Source organism: Engystomops pustulosus, chromosome 8, assembly GCF_040894005.1.
Source record: "Engystomops pustulosus chromosome 8, aEngPut4.maternal, whole genome shotgun sequence".
NCBI classification, from domain to species: Eukaryota; Metazoa; Chordata; class Amphibia; order Anura; family Leptodactylidae; genus Engystomops; species Engystomops pustulosus.
The window spans coordinates 80,531,621-80,555,211 of record NC_092418.1 but is presented as its reverse complement, the minus strand read 5'-3'; the positions used below and the strand labels follow the sequence as shown (position 1 = coordinate 80,555,211).

At 39.5% G+C, this 23,591-nt stretch overlaps 1 protein-coding gene across 1 annotated transcript in view; it reads right to left on the bottom strand.

The window, feature by feature from the left end:
- COL6A3 (collagen type VI alpha 3 chain) overlaps positions 1 to 23,591 on the bottom strand; it is a 93,476-nt gene that overhangs the window by 37,488 nt on the left and 32,397 nt on the right. Inside the window, exons 5-11 of the mRNA XM_072121452.1 lie at positions 19,423 to 20,016; positions 13,954 to 14,556; positions 10,979 to 11,581; positions 7,601 to 8,203; positions 3,559 to 4,140; positions 1,263 to 1,886; positions 208 to 807 (exon numbers count right to left, since the gene is read on the bottom strand). Coding sequence (XP_071977553.1) covers positions 208 to 807; positions 1,263 to 1,886; positions 3,559 to 4,140; positions 7,601 to 8,203; positions 10,979 to 11,581; positions 13,954 to 14,556; positions 19,423 to 20,016 — 4,209 coding nt within the window. The remainder of the gene's footprint in view (positions 1 to 207; positions 808 to 1,262; positions 1,887 to 3,558; positions 4,141 to 7,600; positions 8,204 to 10,978; positions 11,582 to 13,953; positions 14,557 to 19,422; positions 20,017 to 23,591) is intronic.

The window sequence follows — 23,591 nt, the reverse complement described above, 5'->3', positions numbered from 1 at the left end:
AGATAATATCTCAGTATTAAGTTATCGTCAATCTATTCCATTATTTTTTGTATATATCCAATTAAAAGTGGGTTTTTTATGGCATTGGTATGCTTTGGTTCGAAAAACTAGCCATAGATGTGGCAGTCGTGGACAATACATGAATCCCTCTAGTTCTACATTTACTGTTCAATAATGTTATTTGTGTAGAAGTGTACAAGATTTTACCTGCAGACCCTCCTGCTTGGGTTAAAATAATCTCAGTGATTTTCCCCTGATCCAAGCTTGAGACACTTGAAAGCAATCTTTGCTCCATAGATGGTAGTTCTTGGAAATTGGAAACTGAATATATAAAATCTTGACCGAAGGTTATTTTGCTGGCTTGTTCATTGTCAATGTTCTTTCCAATAAAAAAGGGAACTACAGATGATTCTTTGATTGTTCTTGCTCCATCATCAACATCATCATTTGAAGGTCCAGATGAGGCCAAAATAAGAAACTGTGGAACTTGTTCCTCTATGCGGCTGCCGGATGGCCTTGTAAAGATATTCCTTGATACATATTCCAGGGCATTACCAGTGTTCACCAATGATCCACCCTTTGGTCGCATTCTCCTCACGGCACTTTGAACCTCTTCTTTGGTAGAATGGGCATTTAACAAAAATTCTACTTTGGGATCCTCACTGTATTGGACGACTCCTACACGTGTGGTATCTGGACTCACATCCATTGTTGCTACAACCCGTTCAATTAGCCCTTTCACGCTGTTGAACTCAGGAGCTGCGCCTCTTGAGCCATCAACAAGAAAAACTATATCTCTCTTTACACCTTTAAAAAAAAAATTGAGTTTTTTAAACAGTTTTTTTTTTAAAACTATAACATGCATCTATATAATTTTATTTCTAATACTTAAATGGAACGTGTTACCAGTGAATGAACTGGTATGTACTATGTACTGGTATGTACTATATCCTGTTACAGACAACATTACAACATTATATAGCACATAAAAAGAAAACACTGCCATCATTGCCTTTGCCACTAAAATAGATGATGTCCAAGCTTATTTACACTTCCAACCATACAGAGAGTAATATGGGACTGCAGGAGAATCTTATAGGAGATAGACAGGTGATAGGTAGATTGATGATAGAAGATACGTATGAAAGATCATATAAGTTTATAGATAGATGACAGATAAATAGATAGATGATAGATTGTCTTCAAATTATGGTTGTTGCCATATTATATGTCTAACTTACTTCTAATCTTATTGGACCTACCTTGTTGAGTTGTTGTTGTAGTAGTAGTAACTGACCTCCTCAGAACTTCTATATCACCTGCTTGAAGCTCAGATAGTCTTGTTGTTAAGGTCTGGTAAACAGTGCCTAGTTGGCTGATATCAGGGACAAATATGGAAAAGTCAGGAATAAAGGAGATGGTTCTCAGCTCATCTGCATTAGCATTACGAACTCCGATGCTGAATGGAAGGACACCGGAATTCTTTAATTCGGTGGCTGGTCTCCTGACATCATCTCTTGACCTGCCAGTGGTTAGTAGAATTAAGAACTGGGGCACTCCATCATCAGCTCGACTGCCTGCTGACCGGGTAAAGACATTAGTTGTGACATAGTCCAAAGCTGCCCCAGTGTTCAATGGGGTTCCTCCAATTGGTGTCAATTGCCTGACAGCATTTACAACTCCTTGACGATCTGAATGAGTGTTAAGTTGAAAACTGGATCGTGGGGAATCACTATACTGAACCACTCCAATACGAATCCTGTCTTGCCCCACATCGAGGCTTTCCACCACTCTTTGAATAAAGGAACGGAGAGAGGGAAAGCTGGCTCTGCCATCATTGGATCCATCAATCAAGAACACAATGTCCTTCCTTTTGTTAATATCATCTAGAATTACAGCAGAACAAGACATTAGACATCCATACTTTATTAATAGATAAATATCCCCTGTGGCAAAGAAAAACATGATTGCAGAATTGCACAGCAATTCTGATGGTTACCAGAAGTTTAGTTTTTGTAGACCTTTGGGAATGAGCCGGCACCTGCAAGTACAGTTGGTGCAGTAATACACCTTGACCTTACTGTTGCTGCATTTTGATCCTCTTCTTTATTAATACAGTGCATTTATCAATACCAGATCATCTCCACCATTAAGTAGACAGTTAGAATTGACAGGTGTTGTCCAAATCCAAAACTAGTTTTTTCTTTCTCTTGATTGCATGTGTGAATAGGCAGTGCAAAAACAGTTCCATAGAAGATGCAATATGCTGTGGTTATTAAAACATTATGTGGACAGTAAAATAATGAGAAAAATACAGAGATAGAGATAACAGAGTATATTGTGTATCTTTCAAAATAAAAACATTATTACTTTGCTGTTGGAATTATCCAAATGTTGACTGAAGTATACTTCTCCACGCTGCTATCATTTATGTTCCTGAACTGAGCATTTGTAACAGAAATATCTAGAGAACACTATAATCAGTTTAATTGCTTGCAGGCATAAAAATGTCTATGGGCACATAGCTATGGATGTAGTTTCCACAAATATTCAAAGCAGGTCCTATTCATGTCCTTTGTGCGGCTCTGTAATGGAACATAATTAGACTTCCTGCGCCAATGACACAAAGGCTGTAAAGAATGGTCCACAGATCAGTTCTTTGTGGCCTGTGAACAGGCCACGTTTGTGTGCATGTAGCCTAACAGTCAATACCAAACACACCCCTATAGCAGTGACAGCCGTAGTGACCCCAAAGCAGTGACAACAGCAGTACCATAAAAGTGACAACAATACCCCAATACTAGTGAAAGTAGCAGCAATAGTACCCCCATAACAGTGATTTCTACAGTGGCCCCATAATGGTGATTTTCACACTGCTCTAACTATAAAAGCAGAATAATAGTAATAGCGGCAGCTACAGAAACAGTCAAAGTGCCCATCCAAACTCCTTCCCCTACCAATGACTACTACAATCCTTAAATTAGAAGTTGTATTAGTGGCCCTGCTGCACCACCTGTGTGCCCCCATAGCAGTTATTGTCTCCATGCCACGTTAGCAGTGATCTCCACCGTGCTCCCCACATTTCCCATTTGTGCAAGCCATGATGCAAGCCATGATTGTGCCATTGAATATTAGTCAAAATGTCTACTCCCGTGAAGACCAGCCAACTTAGACAAATCACAGTGCCCCCAATGAAAGTTATGCAGAAGCTTAGTGCCCAGATATATCAATAGAAATCAATAATATGCAAGTTAATACTCCCCAAATGATCAGTAATAGAGACAAATGGCAGTTTTGGCCCATAAAAGTATGCAGATGTCCTACAACTGTACTATGAGCAGTACTATTGATAAAGATAGGACTATTGTGATTCGATTGTGTCTTTCCACACTTCAACCTGACCATTTTTTCCATTTTAGTTATATTTGGATATTTTTAGATTTTCTTTTCCAATGAAAAATAACAATTCACTCAACTCCAAAGATACTGGGTTGATATTTTATGGAAATCATATCTTTACAATATGTTCCTCCACCAAACAAATATAAAAGTACTTACAAGTATCTGTTGGCACCTCCACTGAGATGGTTTTAATGAGATTAACAAACTGAGATTGTATAGTGGAGAGATCTCCAAGGGATTCTGAGGATAATATAAATTCTGGTGCCAAAACAATCTTCTCAAGTTCCTCAGATTCAGCCCTTTGTGCCTTGATCGCAAAGGTCACCACATTAGATCTCTTCAATTTATTTGCTGCCTCATCTACGCTGTCTCCAGATTTTCCTGCAGCCAGCAAGACTAGGTATTGTTGAACCCCCTCTCGAATCCTACTTCCAGACTCTGGTGTGAAAAGATTGTCATGAGCATAATCCAGAGCAACTCCAAGGTTGAACTCTTTGCTTGGTCTGAATCTCATTTTCCGCACTGCACTGACTACCTCAGGTTTGGTTTGATGTGAGTCAAACTTAAATTCCTCTTTCACATTTTCACCGACTAAGCCCAAAGAAATACGAGTGTCATCTGGGCCAACGTTGAGACCACCAATGATGTTTGCCACAAAATCTCGAACAGCTGGAAACCTTCCAGCAATATTGGTGGAACCATCAATCAGGAATAAGATGTCCCTTTTGCTTTCTGTTTCTGTACAAAAAGGCACCAAATGGTTTAAAAGTTAAACAAACCCTCTAAATAGATCAATTTTTTTAAAGTCTGAACTATCACACCACAATTGTCTACTTTCTAAACCATATGCAATGGCTACTCTCATGTCGAAAAAAATAGGCAAAATCCAAAATATTTCCTAAAAAGAATACAGAAACATTTCATGAGTGAAGTTTCACCCCAAAAGTAACTTAATGGAGTTTTCCAGGCTAAAATATTGATAACCTATCCCTGGATGCATCCTATTCTGTGCAATATTTTTTAAGCTTGAAAAACCCCATTAAAGAAGACCTGAAACTCTTCTGAAAAGTAAATATAAAATAAAATAATAGATAAATAGTTATCACTCTGTTGTTCTGCCCCTCGTTTGCCATACACTGGATGCATGAAGGCCTACAGAGACATCAGAGGTATATGTCAGGAAATACTCCTGATGTTTACCTCTGGTAGAGATGAAAAATGGATTTGAATAAAGTCTTAGGAGGGCAATATAGTATTTATACTATACCTCCACATTCTGACACTATCCTAAGATAGTATAAATGAAGATGAAAACTTAAATTTAGATTTTTTTATAAAGTAAGAGCTGAGAGGTCCTCTTTAAGATATTGGTCAGAAGACTCATTGACAAAAAAATTAACGCACCAGGTAGGAGTTTTTGGATGGCATGAAACTTTATATGTGTAAACTTAAAGGGGTTTTCATATCTTGGGTATTTAAGACATATTCACATGGATATCTAAAGAATGGGAGCCCAATATTTGACCTTAATGGATAGTGGTCACACACATGAGCCACACACTTTTGGCCTGGTTGGAGAAAAGAGGGTCAGAGGTGTGATCTGCATGTATCATGTATTTATGACTTCACATAATCTCTGGATATGTCAATTAGATTAAACATGAGGAGACCCTTTTAATAATAATATATGTCATTAGAATTTAAAGGAAATCTAGCATCAAGCATGATAAAACAGGGGCACTTACTCATAGATCCAGGCACCGTGACTTTGGTAGTCTTCTCATATTTGTTATCCATGACCTCCTTCATTCTAAAATTATGTCAATGAGCCAGATGGACTCTGTGGACCCCTCTGTGAAATGGTTTCACAGGCTGTTACACTGTGAAGTAGCACTACTCCCCTCCCACTGTATGCTGAAACTTCCTCTGCTGCTGTAAGATTACATCAGGCAGATGGAGGGGGAAGTGCTGAGGGAGCAGGGGGTAGGGTAACACAGTGAAACAACCTGTGAAGCTACATCACAGAGGGGTAAAACCCCCAGAGACCTTCTGGCTCTTTAGCATAATTTAACAAGTTGATTTTAGAAGGAAGGAGGCCATGGTAACAAACATAAGACGATTACCACAGTCGCAGTGCCTGGATCTATAAGTAAGTGTCCCTGCTTGATTTATCCATGCTTGATTTTGATGGTAGACTTAATAATACATTTATTGGGAAATCTGTAGAATTAAAAGGAGGTTCTAGTAGCCTATTGGGCCCTCAAGGAGTCTTTTTATTGGCTACTGAGGGTATCACTTCTTATGTGAAGACCCTGTGGAGAAGATTTATCAATAGTCAGAATTATGGCGCCAGTTTTTAGACTGTCTTAGGAGTTCTTCTGCACATCAGATGTATCATAGTATTTAAGTTCTACAGTGTATTTGCAACTTTTTTGCCAAAATGTCCCACATTTTTGCGTACCTAAATTTGCAACTTTTTGAAAAGTCGGGCATTATAAACCTGGTGACAACTGAGTTACTACAAGTAAACTCTTTAATAAATGTGGTGTGACTGTAGCCTATTTAAAAGTGACTTAAAATTTCATTGAGCGAAAAAGTTGCAGATAAATTAACGCAGTCAAAACATTTTTAGCTACATAAAATAGCTGCAAGAAGAATATACACTCACTGGCCACTTTATTAGGTACACCATGCTAGTAACGGGTTGGACCCCCTTTTGCCTACAGAACTGCCTCAATTCTTCGTGGCATAGATTCAACAAGGTGCTGGAAGCTCCTCAGAGATTTTGGTCCATATTGACATGATGGCATCACACAGTTGCCGCAGATTTGTCGGCTGCACATCCATGATGCGAATCTCCCGTTCCACCACATCCCAAAGATGCTCTATTGGATTGAGATCTGGTGACTGTGGAGGCCATTTGAGTCCAGTGACCTCATTGTCATGTTCAAGAAACCAGTCTGAGATGATTCCAGCTTTATGACATGGCGCATTATCCTTCTGAAAGTAGCCATCAGATGTTACAGGGTACATTGTGGACATAAAGGGATGGACATGGTCAGCAACAATACTCAGGTAGGCTGTGGCATTGCAACGATGCTCAATTGGTACCAAGGGGCCCAAAGAGTGCGAAGAAAATATTCCCCACACCATGACACCACCACCACCAGTCTGAACCGTTGATACAAGGCAGGATGGATCCATGCTTTCATGTTGTTGACGACAAATTCTGACCCTACCATCTGAATGTCGCAGCAGAAATCGAGACTCATCAGACCAGGCAACGTTTTTCCAATTTTCTTTTGTCCAATTTCCATGAGCTTGTGCAAATTGTAGCCTCAGTTTCCTGTTCTTAGCTGAAAGGAGTGGCACCCGGTGTGGTCTTCTGCTGCTGTAGCCCATCTGCCTCAAAGATCGACATACTGTGCGTTCAGAGATGCTCTTCTGCCTACCTTGGTTGTAACGGGTGGCGATTTGAGTCACTGTTGCCTTTCTATCAGCTCGAACCAGTCTGCCCATTCTCCTGTGACCTCTGGCATCAACAAGGCATTTCCGCCCACAGAACTGCCGCTCACTGGATGTTTTTTCTTTTTCGGACCATTCTCTGTAAACCCTAGAGATGGTTGTGCGTGAAAATCCCAGTAGATCAGCAGTTTCTGAAATACTCAGACCAGCCCTTCTGGCACCAACAACCATGCCACGTTCAAAGGCACTCAAATCACCTTTCTTCCCCATACTGATGCTCGGTTTGAACTGCAGGAGATTGTCTTGACCATGTCTACATGCCTAAATGCACTGAGTTGCCGCCATGTGATTGGCTGATTAGAAATTAAGTGTTAACGAGCAGTTGGACAGGTGTACCTAATAAAGTGGCCGGTGAGTGTACATCCCCCCTCCAGTTTCTTATCATGCCGTGCCTATAATCTTTTCCATATTAACCTGAGACATATCTGCAGGCTGAGAATTAGAGCAATCTGACCTTTATTTCTGGATTCATTATTTTTTTTGTCAATGAGCGTAAACGGCGTAGTGTGTTTTCTGTGCTTTTTCTTAGTCTACAAATTGACAAAAGCTTCTAACTGTTTGAACTTCATGAAGAATCTTTGACCACCTGAGATAATCCCACTGATGCTAAATTATAATAATGTCTCTACTGCTGTTACCTTATGTACAAAAACATTACTGAAGTTGCTCTTACCAGCAGGCACTGTCCTTGCTATAGCACTTATTTCACTGGATGTAAGTGTGCTAACACGTTGGGAAAATGCTTGGTAAGCATTCTCCAGCTGGTATACATCCGGAAAGTACAGAACGAAGTCAGGAGTAAAAGCGATAGATTGAAGTTCTGTCCGTTCAGCTGTGCCAGCACCAATAGCATATGGCACCACACCAGTGGCCTTAAGAGAACTGGCAGGCCTTCTTACATCATCTCTAGACCTTCCAGTAGCCAGCATGACCAGAAATTGTGACACTCCTTCATCTCTTCGACTTCCAGATGACTGAGTAAAAACATTTCTTGTCACATAATCTATGGCTGCCCCCATGTTCAGTTGGGCGCCCCCTATAGGAGACATGCTTTGAATAGCTCTTATAACATCTTGCTTGTCTGAGTAGGCGTTGAGAAGGAAGGTAGGTCTAGCAGTATTACTGTATTGGACAACTGCAATGCGGACCTTGTCTTGACCCACGTTAAGGTATTCTACCACCCTCTGAACAAAGGTCCTGAGAGATGAAAAACCAGATATGGCAGCATCTGAACCATCAATCAAGAACACTACATCCTTCTTCTCCTGTTCATCCGCTATTGAAAAAAAAAAAGGGTAGAGAAAAGGAGGGAGAAGAGAATGTTTTAGGATAGATGTTATTTCAGGTTAGGCAAAACATATTTTCGTAAGACATGGTAGAGTATTGGAGGGAGTGAGGCCTTTGCCACCATCAACGGCTTTGCTGCTGTTAAGTTAATAAGAGGAAAGAGATTTTGGTGAATCATTGTTTCTTGATGCTCCTTTACTATAAAGGAAAAAAAGGAGAGAGACAAAGGAAGAAGTACACCAGGGGTGCCATCACTCAGGGATCCATTATGGCACCATCAGGTGTGGCTACCAGCTTGAAAATAAGCGACACTCATAGAGAATAAGTAAACATTAAATAGATTATTAAAATAATAGATTAATGGAAATTAATATGTTTGCTCTGCCCCTCTGCAATACACTGTACATAAGGCATTTACCACCACAATCTGATTGTGTACTGTATGAAGATGAAAACTTAAATTTAGATTGTTTAAAAATAACAACTTACAGGTCCTCTTTAAGACATTAGGCAGAAAACTGAATATTCTACATATTAATTGACAAAAAAAACTAAAGCACCAAGAAGAAGCTTTTGCAACTTTTGAAACTTTATATGAGTGAACTTAAAGGGGTTTCCCACAGGATATGTCAAAAATTCCAATCTTAAAGATGGTGGCCGCTCTTTGACTTTAATGGAGAGTGGCAGCGCACATGAACTGAAAACTTTCTATTTGTGCCCCGGATACAGTAAGGGGTCAGAGATGGCATCTGTATCTATCAAGTATTTGTGACCTGACATTACTCTTGGATATGTCAAAAATATTAAACGTGTGGATTCCTCGTTCATGATCATATGTGTAAGTGATTACAATTTATGCATTAAATAATAAGTTTATTGGAAAAATCTGTACAATTAAAGTAGGTTCTAACACCCTAAGGTAGTGGCGGCGAACCTATGGCACGGGTGGCAGAGGTGGCACTCAGAGCCCTTTCTGTGGGCACTCAGGCCATCAAGAGACAGGACTCCAGGTATCTTCCTACAGTCCCAGACAGCCCAGGACTTGCTGTGCACAGAGCTATTTTAATGTGGCAGCACTATCTGGGACTACTGGAGGAGTGGGAAGGTGTGGACGGATCTGGATTATCATTGTAGCTCCTGCTCCGGCCCTGACAATTCTTCCTGTTTATGGGACCCTGGAGGGAAGCTACAATGATCATCCAAATTTCTTCTATTTTCTGCTTTATTGTTGTCCTCAGGGTGCTGATATCAATGAAAACTGTGACAGAGAAGGGAGTATAAATCATAAATTAAATTTCTATGTTGGCTCTTTGCGATAAATAAGTGGGTCTTGGTTGTAGTTTGGGTACTCAGTCTCTAAAAGGTTCGCCATCACTGCCCTAAGGGGCCCTATAACCTGCATACAGGAGAAGATATGGTAGGGCATGGAAACATTCAGGTTCCATATGCAGTAGTATCCTGTTGCACATTTGTCCACAGGTATTGCAGCTAGGTCTGTAGATTGTGCAAAATTTTAGGTTGTCAAAGCTGGTGTGCCAACTAGTCCTATTAAGACCCCTTTCACACTAGCAACACAGTTTCTTTAGAGTCTGATCAGAATGAGATCAGTTTTTAGTCAGTGAGAAACTGATGTTTCCTTCAGAGTTCAATCAGTTTTCAGTCACAGTTTGTTCATTGTCTCAGTTTTTCATGTGCGTTTTTGAACAGTTTTTACTGCGTTTTTCATGTGCATAAAATAAACAGACAATGGGGCACATTTACTAAGGGTCCGCAGCCGCGAATCCGTCAGGTTTTTCCTGAATATTTCTGCTTTGCACTGTATTTCACGGGATTGTGGCGCACGCGATCGATTTTTGGCGCAATCGCGCCGGCTTTCGCGCGACATAAATCGGGGGGCGTGGCCACCGGACAACCCGAAGGATTTGGAAAAACCGCTGAATTTAAAAAGCCATTTGTGTCGCAAGATCAAGCACTCACATACACCAGAAAAAAGCAGGTGAACTTCGGCGGACCTCGGCGCAGCAGCAACACCTGGTGAATATCGGCGCACGGACCTTAGTGAATCCGGGCAGAATGCCAATCAGTGCCGGAGAACCCGCCGCTGCATCGCGACTGGACCGGGTAAGTAAATGTGCCCCAATAAGTGTTAAAAAGACTGATGAGCGGGGACTCTCTTGTATATGTCAGTGGATCAGTGAAAATGCATTGGATGTATCTCAGAGTGCAATATGTTTTTGATACACCTCCGTAGACTTGTGTAGGGTTTCTTCCACACTCGGACTTGCAAAAGTAGAGCATGAGCATTTGTGCGCATCAGAAAAATGCAAATAAGAAAAAAACTATTAAATACAATGGGAGTGCAGTGTGAATTCCGCATATCAAAAACACGTACAGAACTTGCGTGAAAAACACTACTGTGAGAGGGGCCCTATATATTTGTTCAGTGAAAAGTTGAAACCCCCAACCCAAGTTTCTATCCCTGTACTTTTTTCATATCTGCCTTGGACATATCTGGGCATTGAGTTTTACAGCAATCTGACCATCATTTCTTGATGCATTATTTTTTTGTCAATGAGTGTAAAAGGTATAAAGTTTGTCTGTGTGCCTCTATGGAAACACTGCTACATAAGAGCAAAAGCTTCTAACTGTTTAAACTTCATGAAGAATCTTTGACCACCTGAGATAATCCCACTGATGCTAAATTATAATAATGTCACTACTGCTGTTACCTTATGTACAAAAACATCACTGAAATTGTTCTTACCAGCAGGCACTGTCCTTGCTATAGCACTTATCTCACTGGATGTAAGTGTGCTTATACGTTGGGAAAATGCTTGGTAAGCATTCTCCAGCTGGTATACATCCGGAAAGTACAGAACAAAGTCAGGAGTAAAAGCGATAGATTGAAGTTCTGTCCGTTCAGCTGTGCCAGCACCAATAGCATATGGCACCACACCAGTGGCCTTAAGAGAACTGGCAGGCCTTCTTACATCATCTCTAGACCTTCCAGTAGCCAGCATGACCAGAAATTGTGACACTCCTTCATCTCTTCGACTTCCAGATGACTGAGTAAAAACATTTCTTGTCACATAATCTATGGCTGCCCCCATGTTCAGTTGGGCGCCCCCTATAGGAGACATGCTTTGAATAGCTCTTATAACATCTTGCTTGTCTGAGTAGGCGTTGAGAAGGAAGGTAGGTCTAGCAGTATTACTGTATTGGACAACTGCAATGCGGACCTTGTCTTGACCCACGTTAAGGTATTCTACCACCCTCTGAACAAAGGTCCTGAGAGATGAAAAACCAGATATGGCAGCATCTGAACCATCAATCAAGAACACTACATCCTTCTTCTCCTGTTCATCCGCTATTGAAAAAAAAGGGTAGAGAAAAGGAGGGAGAAGAGAATGTTTTAGGATAGATGTTGTTATCATGTTAGGCAAAACATATTTTCGTAAGACATGGTAGAGTATTGTAGGGAGTGAGGCCTTTGCCACCATCAACGGCTTTGCTGCTGTTAAGTTAATAAGAGGAAAGAGATTTTGGTGAATGTTTTGGTGTCATTGTTTCTTGATGCTCCTTTACTATAAAGGAAAAAAAGGAGAGAGACAAAGGAAGAAGTACACCAGGGGTGCCATCACTCAGGGATCCATTATGGCACCATCAGGTGTGGCTACCAGCTTGAAAATAAGCGACACTCATAGAGAATAACTAAACATTAAATGGATTATTAAAATAATAGATTAATGGAAATTAATATGTTTGCTCTGCCCCTCTGCAATACACTGTACATAAGGCATTTACCACCACAATCTGATTGTGTACTGTATGAAGATGAAAACTTAAATTTAGATTGTTTAAAAATAACCAGACAACTTTCAGGTCCTCTTTAAGACATTGGGCAGAAGACTGAATACTCTACATACTCATTGACAAAAAACTAAAGCACCAAGAAGAAGCTTTTGCAACTTTTGAAACTTTATATGAGTGAACTTAAAGGGGTATGTCTCAAATTCCAATCTTAAAGATGGTGGCCGCTCTTTGACTTTAATGGAGAGTGGCAGCGCACATGAACTGAAAACTTTCTATTTGTGCCCCGGATACAGTAAGGGGTCAGAGATGGCATCTGTATCTATCAAGTATTTGTGACCTGACATTACTCTTGGATATGTCAAAAATATTAAACGTGTGGATTCCTCGTTCATGATTATATGTGTAAGTGATTACAATTTATGCATTAAATAATAAGTTTATTGGAAAAATCTGTACAATTAAAGTAGGTTCTAATACCCTAAGGCAGTGGCGGCGAACCTATGGCACGGGTGGCAGAGGTGGCACTCAGAGCCCTTTCTGTGGGCACTCAGGTCATCAAGAGACAGGACTCCAAGTATCTTCCTACAGTCCCAGACAGCCCAGGACTTGCTGTGCACAGAGCTATTATAAAGTGACAGCGGTACCTGGGACTACTGGAGGAGTGGGAAGATGTGGACAGATCTGGATTATCATTGTAGCTCCTGCTCCGGCCCTGACAATTCTTCCTGTTTATGGGACCCTGGAGGGAAGCTACAATGATCATCCAAATTTCTCCTATTTTCTGCTTTATTGGTGTCCTCAGGTGCTGATATCAATGAAAGCTGTGACAGAGCAGGGAGTATAAATCCCAAATTAAATTTCTATGTTGGTGCTTTGCGATAAATAAGCGGGTCTTTGTTGTAGTTTGGGTACTCAGTCTCTAAAAGGTTCGCCATCACTGCCCTAAGGGGCCCTATAACCTGCAAACAGGAGAAGATATGGTAGGGCATGGAAACATTCAGGTTCCATATGCAGTAGTATCCTGTTGCACATTTGTCCACAGGTATTGCAGCTAGGTCTGTAGATTGTGCAAAATTTTAGGTTGTCAAAGCTGGTGTGCCAACTAGTCCTATTAAGACCCCTTTCACACTAGCAACACAGTTTCTTTAGAGTCTGATCAGAATGAGATCAGTTTTTAGTCAGTGAGAAACTGATGTTTCCTTCAGAGTTCAATCAGTTTTCAGTCACAGTTTGTTCATTGTCTCAGTTTTTCATGTGCGTTTTTTGAACAGTTTTTACTGTGTTTTTCATGTGCATAAAATAAACAGACAATAAGTGTGAAAAAGACTGATGAGCGGGGACTCTCTTTTATATGTCAGTGGATCAGTGAAAATGCATTGGATGTATCTCAGAGTGCAATATGTTTTTGATACACCTCCGTAGACTTGTGTAGGGTTTCTTTCACACTCGGAAGTAGAGCATGCACATTTGTGCGCATCAAAAAAATGCAAATAAAAAAAAAACTATTAAATACAATGGGAGTGCAGTGTGAATTCCGCATATCAAAAACACATACAGAACTTGCGTGAAAAACACTACTGTGAGAGGGGCCTATATGTTTGTTCAGTGAAAAGTTGAAACCCCCAACCCAAGTTTCTATCCCTGTACTTTTTTCATATCTGCCTTGGACATATCTGGGCATTGAGTTTTACAGCAATCTGACCATCATTTCTTGATGCATTATTTTTTTGTCAATGAGTGTAAAAGGTATAAAGTTTGTCTCTGTGCCTCTATGGAAACGCTGCTACATAAGAGCAAAAGCTTCTAACTGTTTAAACTTCATGAAGAATCTTTGACCACCTGAGATAATCCCACTGATGCTAAATTATAATAATGTCTCTACTGCTGTTACCTTATGTACAAAAACATCACTGAAATTGCTCTTACCAGCAGGCACTGTCCTTGCTATAGCACTTATTTCACTGGATGTAAGAGTGCTTATACGTTGGGAAAATGCTTGGTAAGCATTCTCCAGCTGGTATACATCCGGAAAGTACAGAACGAAGTCAGGAGTAAAAGCGATAGATTGAAGTTCTGTCCGTTCAGCTGTGCCAGCACCAATAGCATATGGCACCACACCAGTGGCCTTAAGAGAACTGGCAGGCCTTCTTACATCATCTCTAGACCTTCCAGTAGCCAGCATGACCAGAAATTGTGACACTCCTTCATCTCTTCGACTTCCAGCTGACTGAGTAAAAACATTTCTTGTCACATAATCTATGGCTACCCCCATGTTCAGTTGGGCGCCCCCTATAGGAGACATGCTTTGAATAGCTCTTATAACATCTTGCTTGTCTGAGTAGGCGTTGAGAAGGAAGGTAGGTCTAGCAGTATTACTGTATTGGACAACTGCAATGCGGACCTTGTCTTGACCCACGTTAAGGTATTCTACCACCCTCTGAACAAAGGTCCTGAGAGATGAAAAACCAGATATGGCAGCATCTGAACCATCAATCAAGAACACTACATCCTTCTTCTCCTGTTCATCCGCTATTGAAAAAAAAAGGGTAGAGAAAAGGAGGGAGAAGAGAATGTTTTAGGATAGATGTTGTTTTCATGTTAGGCAAAACATATTTTCGTAAGACATGGTAGAGTATTGTAGGGAGTGAGGCCTTTGCCACCATCAACGGCTTTGCTGCTGTTAAGTTAATAAGAGGAAAGAGATTTTGGTGAATGTTTTGGCGTCATTGTTTCTTGATGCTCCTTTACTATAAAGGAAAAAAAGGAGAGAAACAAAGGAAGAAGTACACCAGGGGTGCCATCACTTAGGGATCCATTATGGCACCATCAGGTTTTTGCATGTGGTGATGCTGCTGGCTTGAAATGAATATTAACATTATAAGTGTTTTTATACACTTCAATTATCAGCAAAATGTATACGGTGTTAATTTACTGAACTGAAAAGTGTTATCTTTTTACATGGTATTTTTATTAAATATGTTATTTTTTGTGAAGATTTCAACTGTTAATAAGTCATCAACCTAGAGGACAGCGAAAAGTTAAGATTGGAGGATATAAACTAGTCATTAGCGACTAATGACTGACTATGCAGCTATACTTTTTTTTGGAGGGGACAGCTTCTGAATAACGTGTATCTAATTCATTTCAATCCCTGTTTATTTGGGGCAGCATTTCAGCAGATCCCACTGTGACTCTGGTCATAGTCAAACATTTGTTATCCATAGCCTTCTTCCTTCTAAAATAAACTTTTAAAATTATGTTAATGAGCCTGAAGTGCTATCAGAGTCCTTCCATGCTGTAGACTCACAGGCTGTTGTTACACTATGCAGCACATCTCAGACTCACCCTTCTCCCTGCTTCTCAGAAGCAGTGAATACCCACAGTGCCTCATTCAAAGTGCTTCTGATAGCACACCCATAGCCCTCTGGCCTATTAGCATAATTTTAACACTTGATTTTAGAAGAAAGGAGGCCATGGATAACAAATATAAGATGATTACCACAGTCACGGTGCCTGGATCTACAAGTAAGTGTCCCTGGTTTATCGTGCTTGAGTTTGATGGTAGATTTCCTTTAAACATGATTTAACTTTATACTAGATCTACACTTGTTTATTAAAAAATCTAATTTTACTTAATATCAATTTCTACGAAGATAAAGTATTCTGTCCTATCTCTGTATATACTGTATTTTATAGTCTGGTGGAGGTATTATAGCAGTCAGTGTACATACCCTGCAAGCTACCGCATTACTCTTGTTCACTGGTTGTGTCTGGTAATGTCACTTAATCCCATTCAAGTAAATTTTATACTTCTAAAATTGAGCAGTAAAAGTTTTGAGTCTTATAAGGGATTTCAGGTTTTACACCCATTCCTTACATACAGTGGTCCACAATTATTAAAGCCCCTGCACCAGTTTTCTGTTTGACTGTGCACAATTTTTTCAGTGCAAACTGCTTAAACATGTATTTATAAAGTGTCTGCGGCACATTTGTGTTGCATCTGCACTGTACCTGACGCTACACACTGCGCTGAAAGGGGCGTTCCAGTGCCTTTTATGCAGTGTTGCACTGTCTGTTAAAGGTGCACCAAAAAATTGTTGGTGCCCTATGTCAGAGCTGTGCAGGGAGCACCAGATTCATGAAGAATGTGCCCGACAATTCATGAATTTGGTGGTCTCTGCATACTACACTGGCAAATTGTACATAATGCAGTTTGCACTGTTTTTGATATATGTGGGCCAATGTCTTTTGCATTTATAGGGGTTGTACCAACTTGAACAGTATCAGTGAGGGTTTGATTCATGGGGACCCCCCCCCCCCTCCTGATCATGGGAGGGGGAATACCATGTGTTCTCTGTCTCTTTTCAATTGCATGGGAGTATCAGAAATTGCTAAGCCCAGCACTCGGCTATCGTTGGCACTTATATTAACAGTGAATGGGAGTTGTGAACCCATGTGCTTGCACTCTCTGACCACTCCCATGGAATTGGAGTAGAACGTAACATGTTCTTCCTCCCACTCCACTCATCAGTGTGAATGGGACTTTCGTACTCTAAGCTGCAAGCCAAATTCTAATAATCCTGGGGGTCCCAGAAGTCAGGCTCTCACCGATCACATTGTTATTTCCTATCCTGCGGATGTCATTTGGATATGGAGTGGCTTCCAAAGTTGGTACAACCCCTTTAAGTGATGCATAAAATTCAGTCCATCTCAGCTTGAGGAAATTATGACCTCATATTGAATTACAAACTAAAGAAGCTAACAAACTGGTTTTAGGAAGTTTTATATCTTATAATCTTTTTAGAAATGTATTTTACTATTTTTTGGACAAATAGATTATACTTAACAAAGAACACTACAACTGCTGCATAACGAAACAGGATGCTCCCTGCACTTTTCAGAAATGGGTTCTTCAGCAGCTGAGGTTTGCATTATAAGGAATACTATGTTTTTCATATGCAATTTAACACAGTTTTTTGTCATATAAGTACACAATGAACAGTTACATCTGTGCTTTACTGTATAACAGTTTGATAAATATACAAACCTGACATTAAAAATATATCTGAAAAACTATTAAATGGATGAAGAAATTGTAAAATATAATTCTCTGAGACAACATGTGAAGAAAGAAATGGTTTCTGCAATATACTGCTATGTGGCCTACCATGAAATTATGTTATTATATTCTTATATATACTTATATATTTCTTGTTAGTGAAATACAATAAATTATTTATCTAATTTCTTTCATGAATCAATATATGTTTATTGACCTGCACAAATTTTAAGGGATTTTTCAGGACTGCCATGAGGCTTTCACTTTATAGTCAACAGAGCAGGATGCAGATGGTTGTGTCCATTGTCTAGTGGTCGTGTGGTGTAACTGCAGCCCTAGTACCTTCAATTGGATCCAAGCTTGCATCTCTATGTTCACTACACAGTGGATGTAGTTATCTTCTCCTGACACTATCCACTGTACATATTGACAGATCAATGGCAGTCCCAAAAAAACAAAAAAATGTTGTTGGCACAAACCCATTAGATTTTTGTGGCCTGTCCTGAGGATTTTATAGTATTGTTGACCTAAGGCAATGTGAAAGACCACATTTTTACAGCATTTTATTTTTAAGCTTGCAAAATTACTAAAAACTAATATTCCTCATGTAAATGATCTGAAAGTCATTAGTGTATCATTTAGCGCTTTGGTTACTCAGTTTTAAGCTTTTTATATAAGGAAAAGAAACTTCTTTAAAGTTACCGGTAGCCTGCAGAATAAATTTTACTAAAATAGTAGAATGGTTTTCAATGTTACTTGAAATTGTCCACACTTCATAAAACAACTCAGTTACCAAATTAAAATAATGCTGCCATTTAACGATATACTTACCATGACATGTTAATGGTACATTATACTAAGGTAGGATTAATGCATCAGTATGACATGACCATATGAATGGGAAATTTTGAGCACAAATACAAAAATTGTGAATACATCACTTTTTGGTTTAGTATTTTCCGCATAATAAATTGTATCACTTAAAATTATCAGTGCAACAAACAAGTACTATATATGCATGGAACAGAATGTTTGTCATGTATACATTTAAGAATAATAATAATAAAATTTAAAGAGAACATGTCACAATTTAAAGTTTGATGTAATCTGCAGGTATTATGTCACTAGAGCAGGAGGAGCAGATGGATATATATATATATATATATATATATATATATATATATATATATATATATACCGTATATACTCAAGTATAAGCCGACCCAAGTATAAGCCGAGGCCCATAATTTTACCACAAAAACCTGAGTATATATGCTATATATACAATATTCAGTATTACATTCTAACCACTGCTCATCCTGGACACAGAGTCTAGTAGGTGGAATAAATTACTGAATAACAGTCCTTCCTTTGTCACTCATTAAGTCCACTTACTGGAGCCCAAGCAATTAGGCTTACTGCACTATAACAAGCCAAAGATCGGCCATGAAAAACAGATGTTAAAGATTGTTTTTACAGCTTGTTTGCCTTCATTCGACTTCTTTTTTTGGATACATGCATTGGTTTTTAAATACACAGATGATTTTTACAGTAAATTTTGTGAAGCTTAAGAGTATATCCTAGCAACTACCAGTTTTTCATGGACAACTCTCTGGTGCCACCTGAGTACAGTCTGTTTATTTTTACCGATCCATTTAGGGGCATATACTACGTTAAATGCCCCTTCCCCACCTGTCATTTAAGATTTTTTTCTGCCCTGGTTTCCACTTTGGCATCATGTGCATGTACAGCTGGGTGGAGAACAAGGTGGGTAGCCAGTGGGCTGGGGGTGTAAATGCCTCAGTCCACCATATTAACATTAGTCTCCACTAGACTATGGACTGTAGCTGAAATCTCTGCCAGGTCAGACCTGGTCAAAAAGGGTCTGACCTGGCAGAAAATATTTTTTGTTCTACTAAGAAGTAGATGAAGGATGGCGGGGGAATATATGTAGACTGGCATGTAAAATATAGTCTTAATATATTCCCCCTTTTGACTTCTGTTGGATAGTGACAGTGCTCTGACTAAGACACGCTCTACATTCTGTATAGCCGGTTGCTGACCATTAAAAAACGGATGACACATGGCTATTTTTCTGCCCTTAGAGTATGAGTAAATGTGAAGTTATATGAAATAATTTCCTAAAATGTATACATGAAATTTGCTCAGCTTCTCCTCTTGCAGACAGATTAAATTTTAATGTGACAGGTTTCCTTTACAAAAAATGACCCAACAGTAGAACCTTCAATGTATTTACTGAAATGTAATGAATTCTAACAAAAAAAGTAAATCTATTTTTCTAAACGCAGAAGAAAAGACAAAGTAGGTGAAATTACCTTCAGGTACGGTCACTTCTGTAACTTCTCCTCTAACGTAGCTGGTAATAGGTGTTAGTAGCTGTTGGCTGAAGCCAGGCAAGGAACTGAAATCATCAACCTCATAAACCAGGCTTGGATTAAAAGCAATCAGGTCCATCTCTTCCTTGTCAGCATTTTCAACCCCAACACAAAAGGTCAAAACCCTTGATCTGACAAGCTCAGTAGCAGCAGCCTGAATGTTGTCTGAGGACTTTCCAGCCAGCAGAAGCACGAGAAGCTGTGGTATGTTGTCCTCTACTCTGCTACCTGCACTTCTGGTGAAATGGTTGCGGAGAACAAATTGAATTGCAGAGCCAGTGTTCAGGACATTACCCCCCTTAAGTCTGAGCTGACCCAAACGATCAATTAGGTCAGACTTTGAGGTCGGAGTATTTAAATAGAACTCAGTTCTTGGGGTGTCACTAAACTGGGCCACTCCAACTCGAGTGCCTTCACTGGTGATACCGAGTCTGTTAATTACATTGACGAGGAAGTCTCTGACTAATGGAAAGTTGGAACTTCCAACGTTGATAGAACCATCCAATAGGAAGACGATATCTCTTTGGTTAACTACTGTGGTTGGATGGGAAATACAGAAAACAATAAACATGACATCACAGCAAAATCAGCAAGGCATGATAATGGAACACATGTGTTTACATCATGTAGACACATAATTCTTAATAATGTATACAGGCAAAGCAAAAGAAAGAAGAGATAGAGATAAATCCATTGAGCAAAGTTAGTTTTGGGAATATTATGCTTCCATCTATAATAGTTACATAACAGATTTAATACTTAGCCAGAATACTAACAAATATGGTGCATATTAGAATCTAAGGTATATCCGATGGTAGGTTGCTTCTCCAACCTTGCTGCATCTGGGTGTACTCATCTGGAGATCTGTGCAGTACCTTCAGCTTTGGGGTCTAGGCCGGTGCAGCTATACGCATGCTCTCTGCATAGACTATCTATGCAGAGCCGCGCACAGCTGTGCGGCCATGGCTCCGACGCTGGAGCTACTGTACATGTGCAGATCTCCTGTTTCGCGGACAAGTGCACCCAGCTTCAGCAGGAAGTGCTTCAGAGATGGGATGGTAGGTGGTATCGACTCAGGCTACTGGGGCGTGGAGTAGCCTTTATTCCTGCTCCATGGAGAGGCTACTCCCCACCCCAGTAGCCTCTGCTCATAATTTGCATAAGACAAAGATAACATTTCTCTGCTTAGACTGAATTAATTGTTCATGCAAATACACTATGGGGACCAGGGTTGGAGAAACAACCTACCATCGGATCTACCTAATAAGGTGAAGTTCATGTAGTAAGCACACCATCATAGAAAACATTTCAGGCAGCAAAACTTAATGCAACACATCAGTGCCCTATGATGGAGCGTACAATAAACAACAAGAAAAAATAACCATAAAATTGTACTTTTTAAAAATCTAATTAAATTTAAAAAATGCACTATATCTTTATACATCATGGTAGATGGAAGAAGTCAAGAAGAATGAGAACACAATAGCAAAGAGAGGGAAAAGGTAGAAACAAAGATTGGAGGAGTAATGACAGGTAAGAAGGTTCAATGCTGCATGTTTCAAGTTTGTTTTCTTGTCACCTCACAGGCTGTCATTTCACTCAATAACAATGAATTGGAGGTCAGTTTTATTAAATAAAGAGCATTTACCCCAAAATATAAAAATCACTGTAAATTAAGCAATTCCCCAAATATTAGTTATTTTCTTTTTGTTGTTAAATTGGTCATAAATTCTATTCAGTTATATCTATGTCTAGGGAAAGGCTCAGTTTATGTAAGAGCCGAAACGTCGCCACCTATGGAATAAAAACTAGCATATTTTCAACTTTTATTCTGTGCTGCCTTTTCTTCAAATTATTTAGAAGATCCCTCTTGCCTGGATATTTTTATGGGTTTGCACATTATAGTTTTTTTCTGATATGATCATTTACTGTAATGCCTTGGATTTCTTGTAAACTACGTCTAGGTAAGATAACTAATGATTAATAAGCAGTGGTGTAACTTGAAGCTGATGGGCCCTAGTGCAAAGTCTGTGCCAGGCCCCCGACTATAATGTATGTTTTATACTACTGGTCTTCTCATATTGAAAAGTGAAACCTTATGGGTCCCCAAACCTCCTGGGCCCGGTTGCGATCGCACCCTCTACACCCCCTCAAGTTACGCCCCTGTTAATAAGGACTCCGTAATGGTAACCACTGGTCTGGACTTCTGCTTTACAAGACTCCTGAGATTTTATATACTCAGACATACACTTCAATTATTTCACTGCGTAACAAAGCAGATACCCCATTCTGGATTATAGTACCCTTGGTGACAATCCTCTAAAGGCTGTAAATGGGTCGGTACAAGGTTCTAACTTGTTCAAATAATTTGTTAAGTCCTGGAAGCATTGCACTAGGATGTGTCTAAGGCTGGATGCCAACAAGTGAGTTTGGTTTAAGAAACTCTCTCCATGCAATTGCACTGGACTGAACAAACTTGCTGAGTTCAGTTCAGTGATTAGAGGTTCTGTCCTGGAAAAGTGCACAGAGAGTTTCTTGGACCAAACTCACTTTTGGAAAACCAGCCTTATATTATACTTCAGTCCTGTTTACTGGAATGGGGCTGAGCTGCAATGCCAGAAACAATATCTAACATCATGTCTGAACTAGTATTCTCCAAAGCTCATCATCAAATATACTCAGCCTCAAAAAGGTATTGCCTGATTTCTTCACTCTTCTTATGCCAGAAACAAGGGGAATAGTGGTATCTCTAGAAACTAATATCTTAATTCAGTGCTCGAAGTGAGCATTTAATCAGCATCAGGCAAGACATACAAAGACTTTATTTACAGAATTTTTATTTAATGGGAAAATGCTCTTTAAGAGTCAATGCAATCAGTATCTCTTTGTACGCATATACTACAAAGTATAATGGACTGGCAGTCAACCCATGGTAGATTTTCTCTCCAAAAAAATTATCTTTCTAGGGAACATTGACTTCAATTGCATGAAATGAAATGAGCCACAAACTTTTAAGCTGTACAGTTTATGCAAAAACAAGTTTTATGTTCCCCATATTAAGTTGGTGGGGAGCAGTCTATAGGTGCTGTGTAAACCATGCACATGGCCCCTGGGTTGACCGCTTCTTAGATATACTTACCAAGGAACTGTGACTGTCAACCTTAGCTTTGAAGTTGGCTCATGCTACAAAATATTCTTATTACTGATCTAAGGGAATGTTTTTTTTCATTGGAAGGGGAAGCTTTTCCCATAAGGGAATTTTTGGATTCCATGTGAAAGCATGCTGCAGCTACTAATGGTATGGATGGCCTAGTTTTCTGGCTATGGATGTGTACCCACATTCAATTACATACATATGTCCTATGTATACACACATATTTTACTAAAGAGAAAAAAGTGGAAAAGCAAAAACACATTTTGTGCATTCGTTTTCCAAACTAATTAATCTAATGAGAAAAATATGGCATTGTCAATGGTGAAAATAGAATCCATGTGTTACAGGCATGCTATGAAACACAGCTAATGTATAGAATGTCTGCATATTCTAAAGAAAACCTAAAACTTAAGGTCAACAGGGGAAATTTATTATCACGTTTCTGAGATAAAACTGTTCTAGTTGCCCATGGAAACCAATCAGAGCTCAGCTTTAATTTTATAAACAGCTGTTGGAAAATGAAAGCTGACCTCTGATTGCTTGCTGTGGGCAACTAGAACAGTTCTGCTCTAAGAGACTTATGATAAATCTCCCCAATAAGTTAAACGACTAAAATGACTTTATTTTATTTGATAGGTGTACTAAAGAATGCTTGCATTTCACACAATGCCTGTAACATATGAATGGTCATAGATTCTCATTATTCCCTAAAGGGGTTGCCTGGGTTGCCTTTTTTTTACTATTGGTTCCAGGAGGTATAAAACTAAGAAAGAACTAATACTTACATCGGTCCTTACTAGAGATGAGCGAGTATACTCGTCCGAGCTTGATGCTCGTTCGAGTATTAAGGTACTCGAAACGGCTCGTTGCTCGGACGAGTATTTCCCCTGCTCGAGATCGAGCATTTAATTAAAAAAACACAGTGAAGAACAATGAAGAATAGAATAAAAACAGT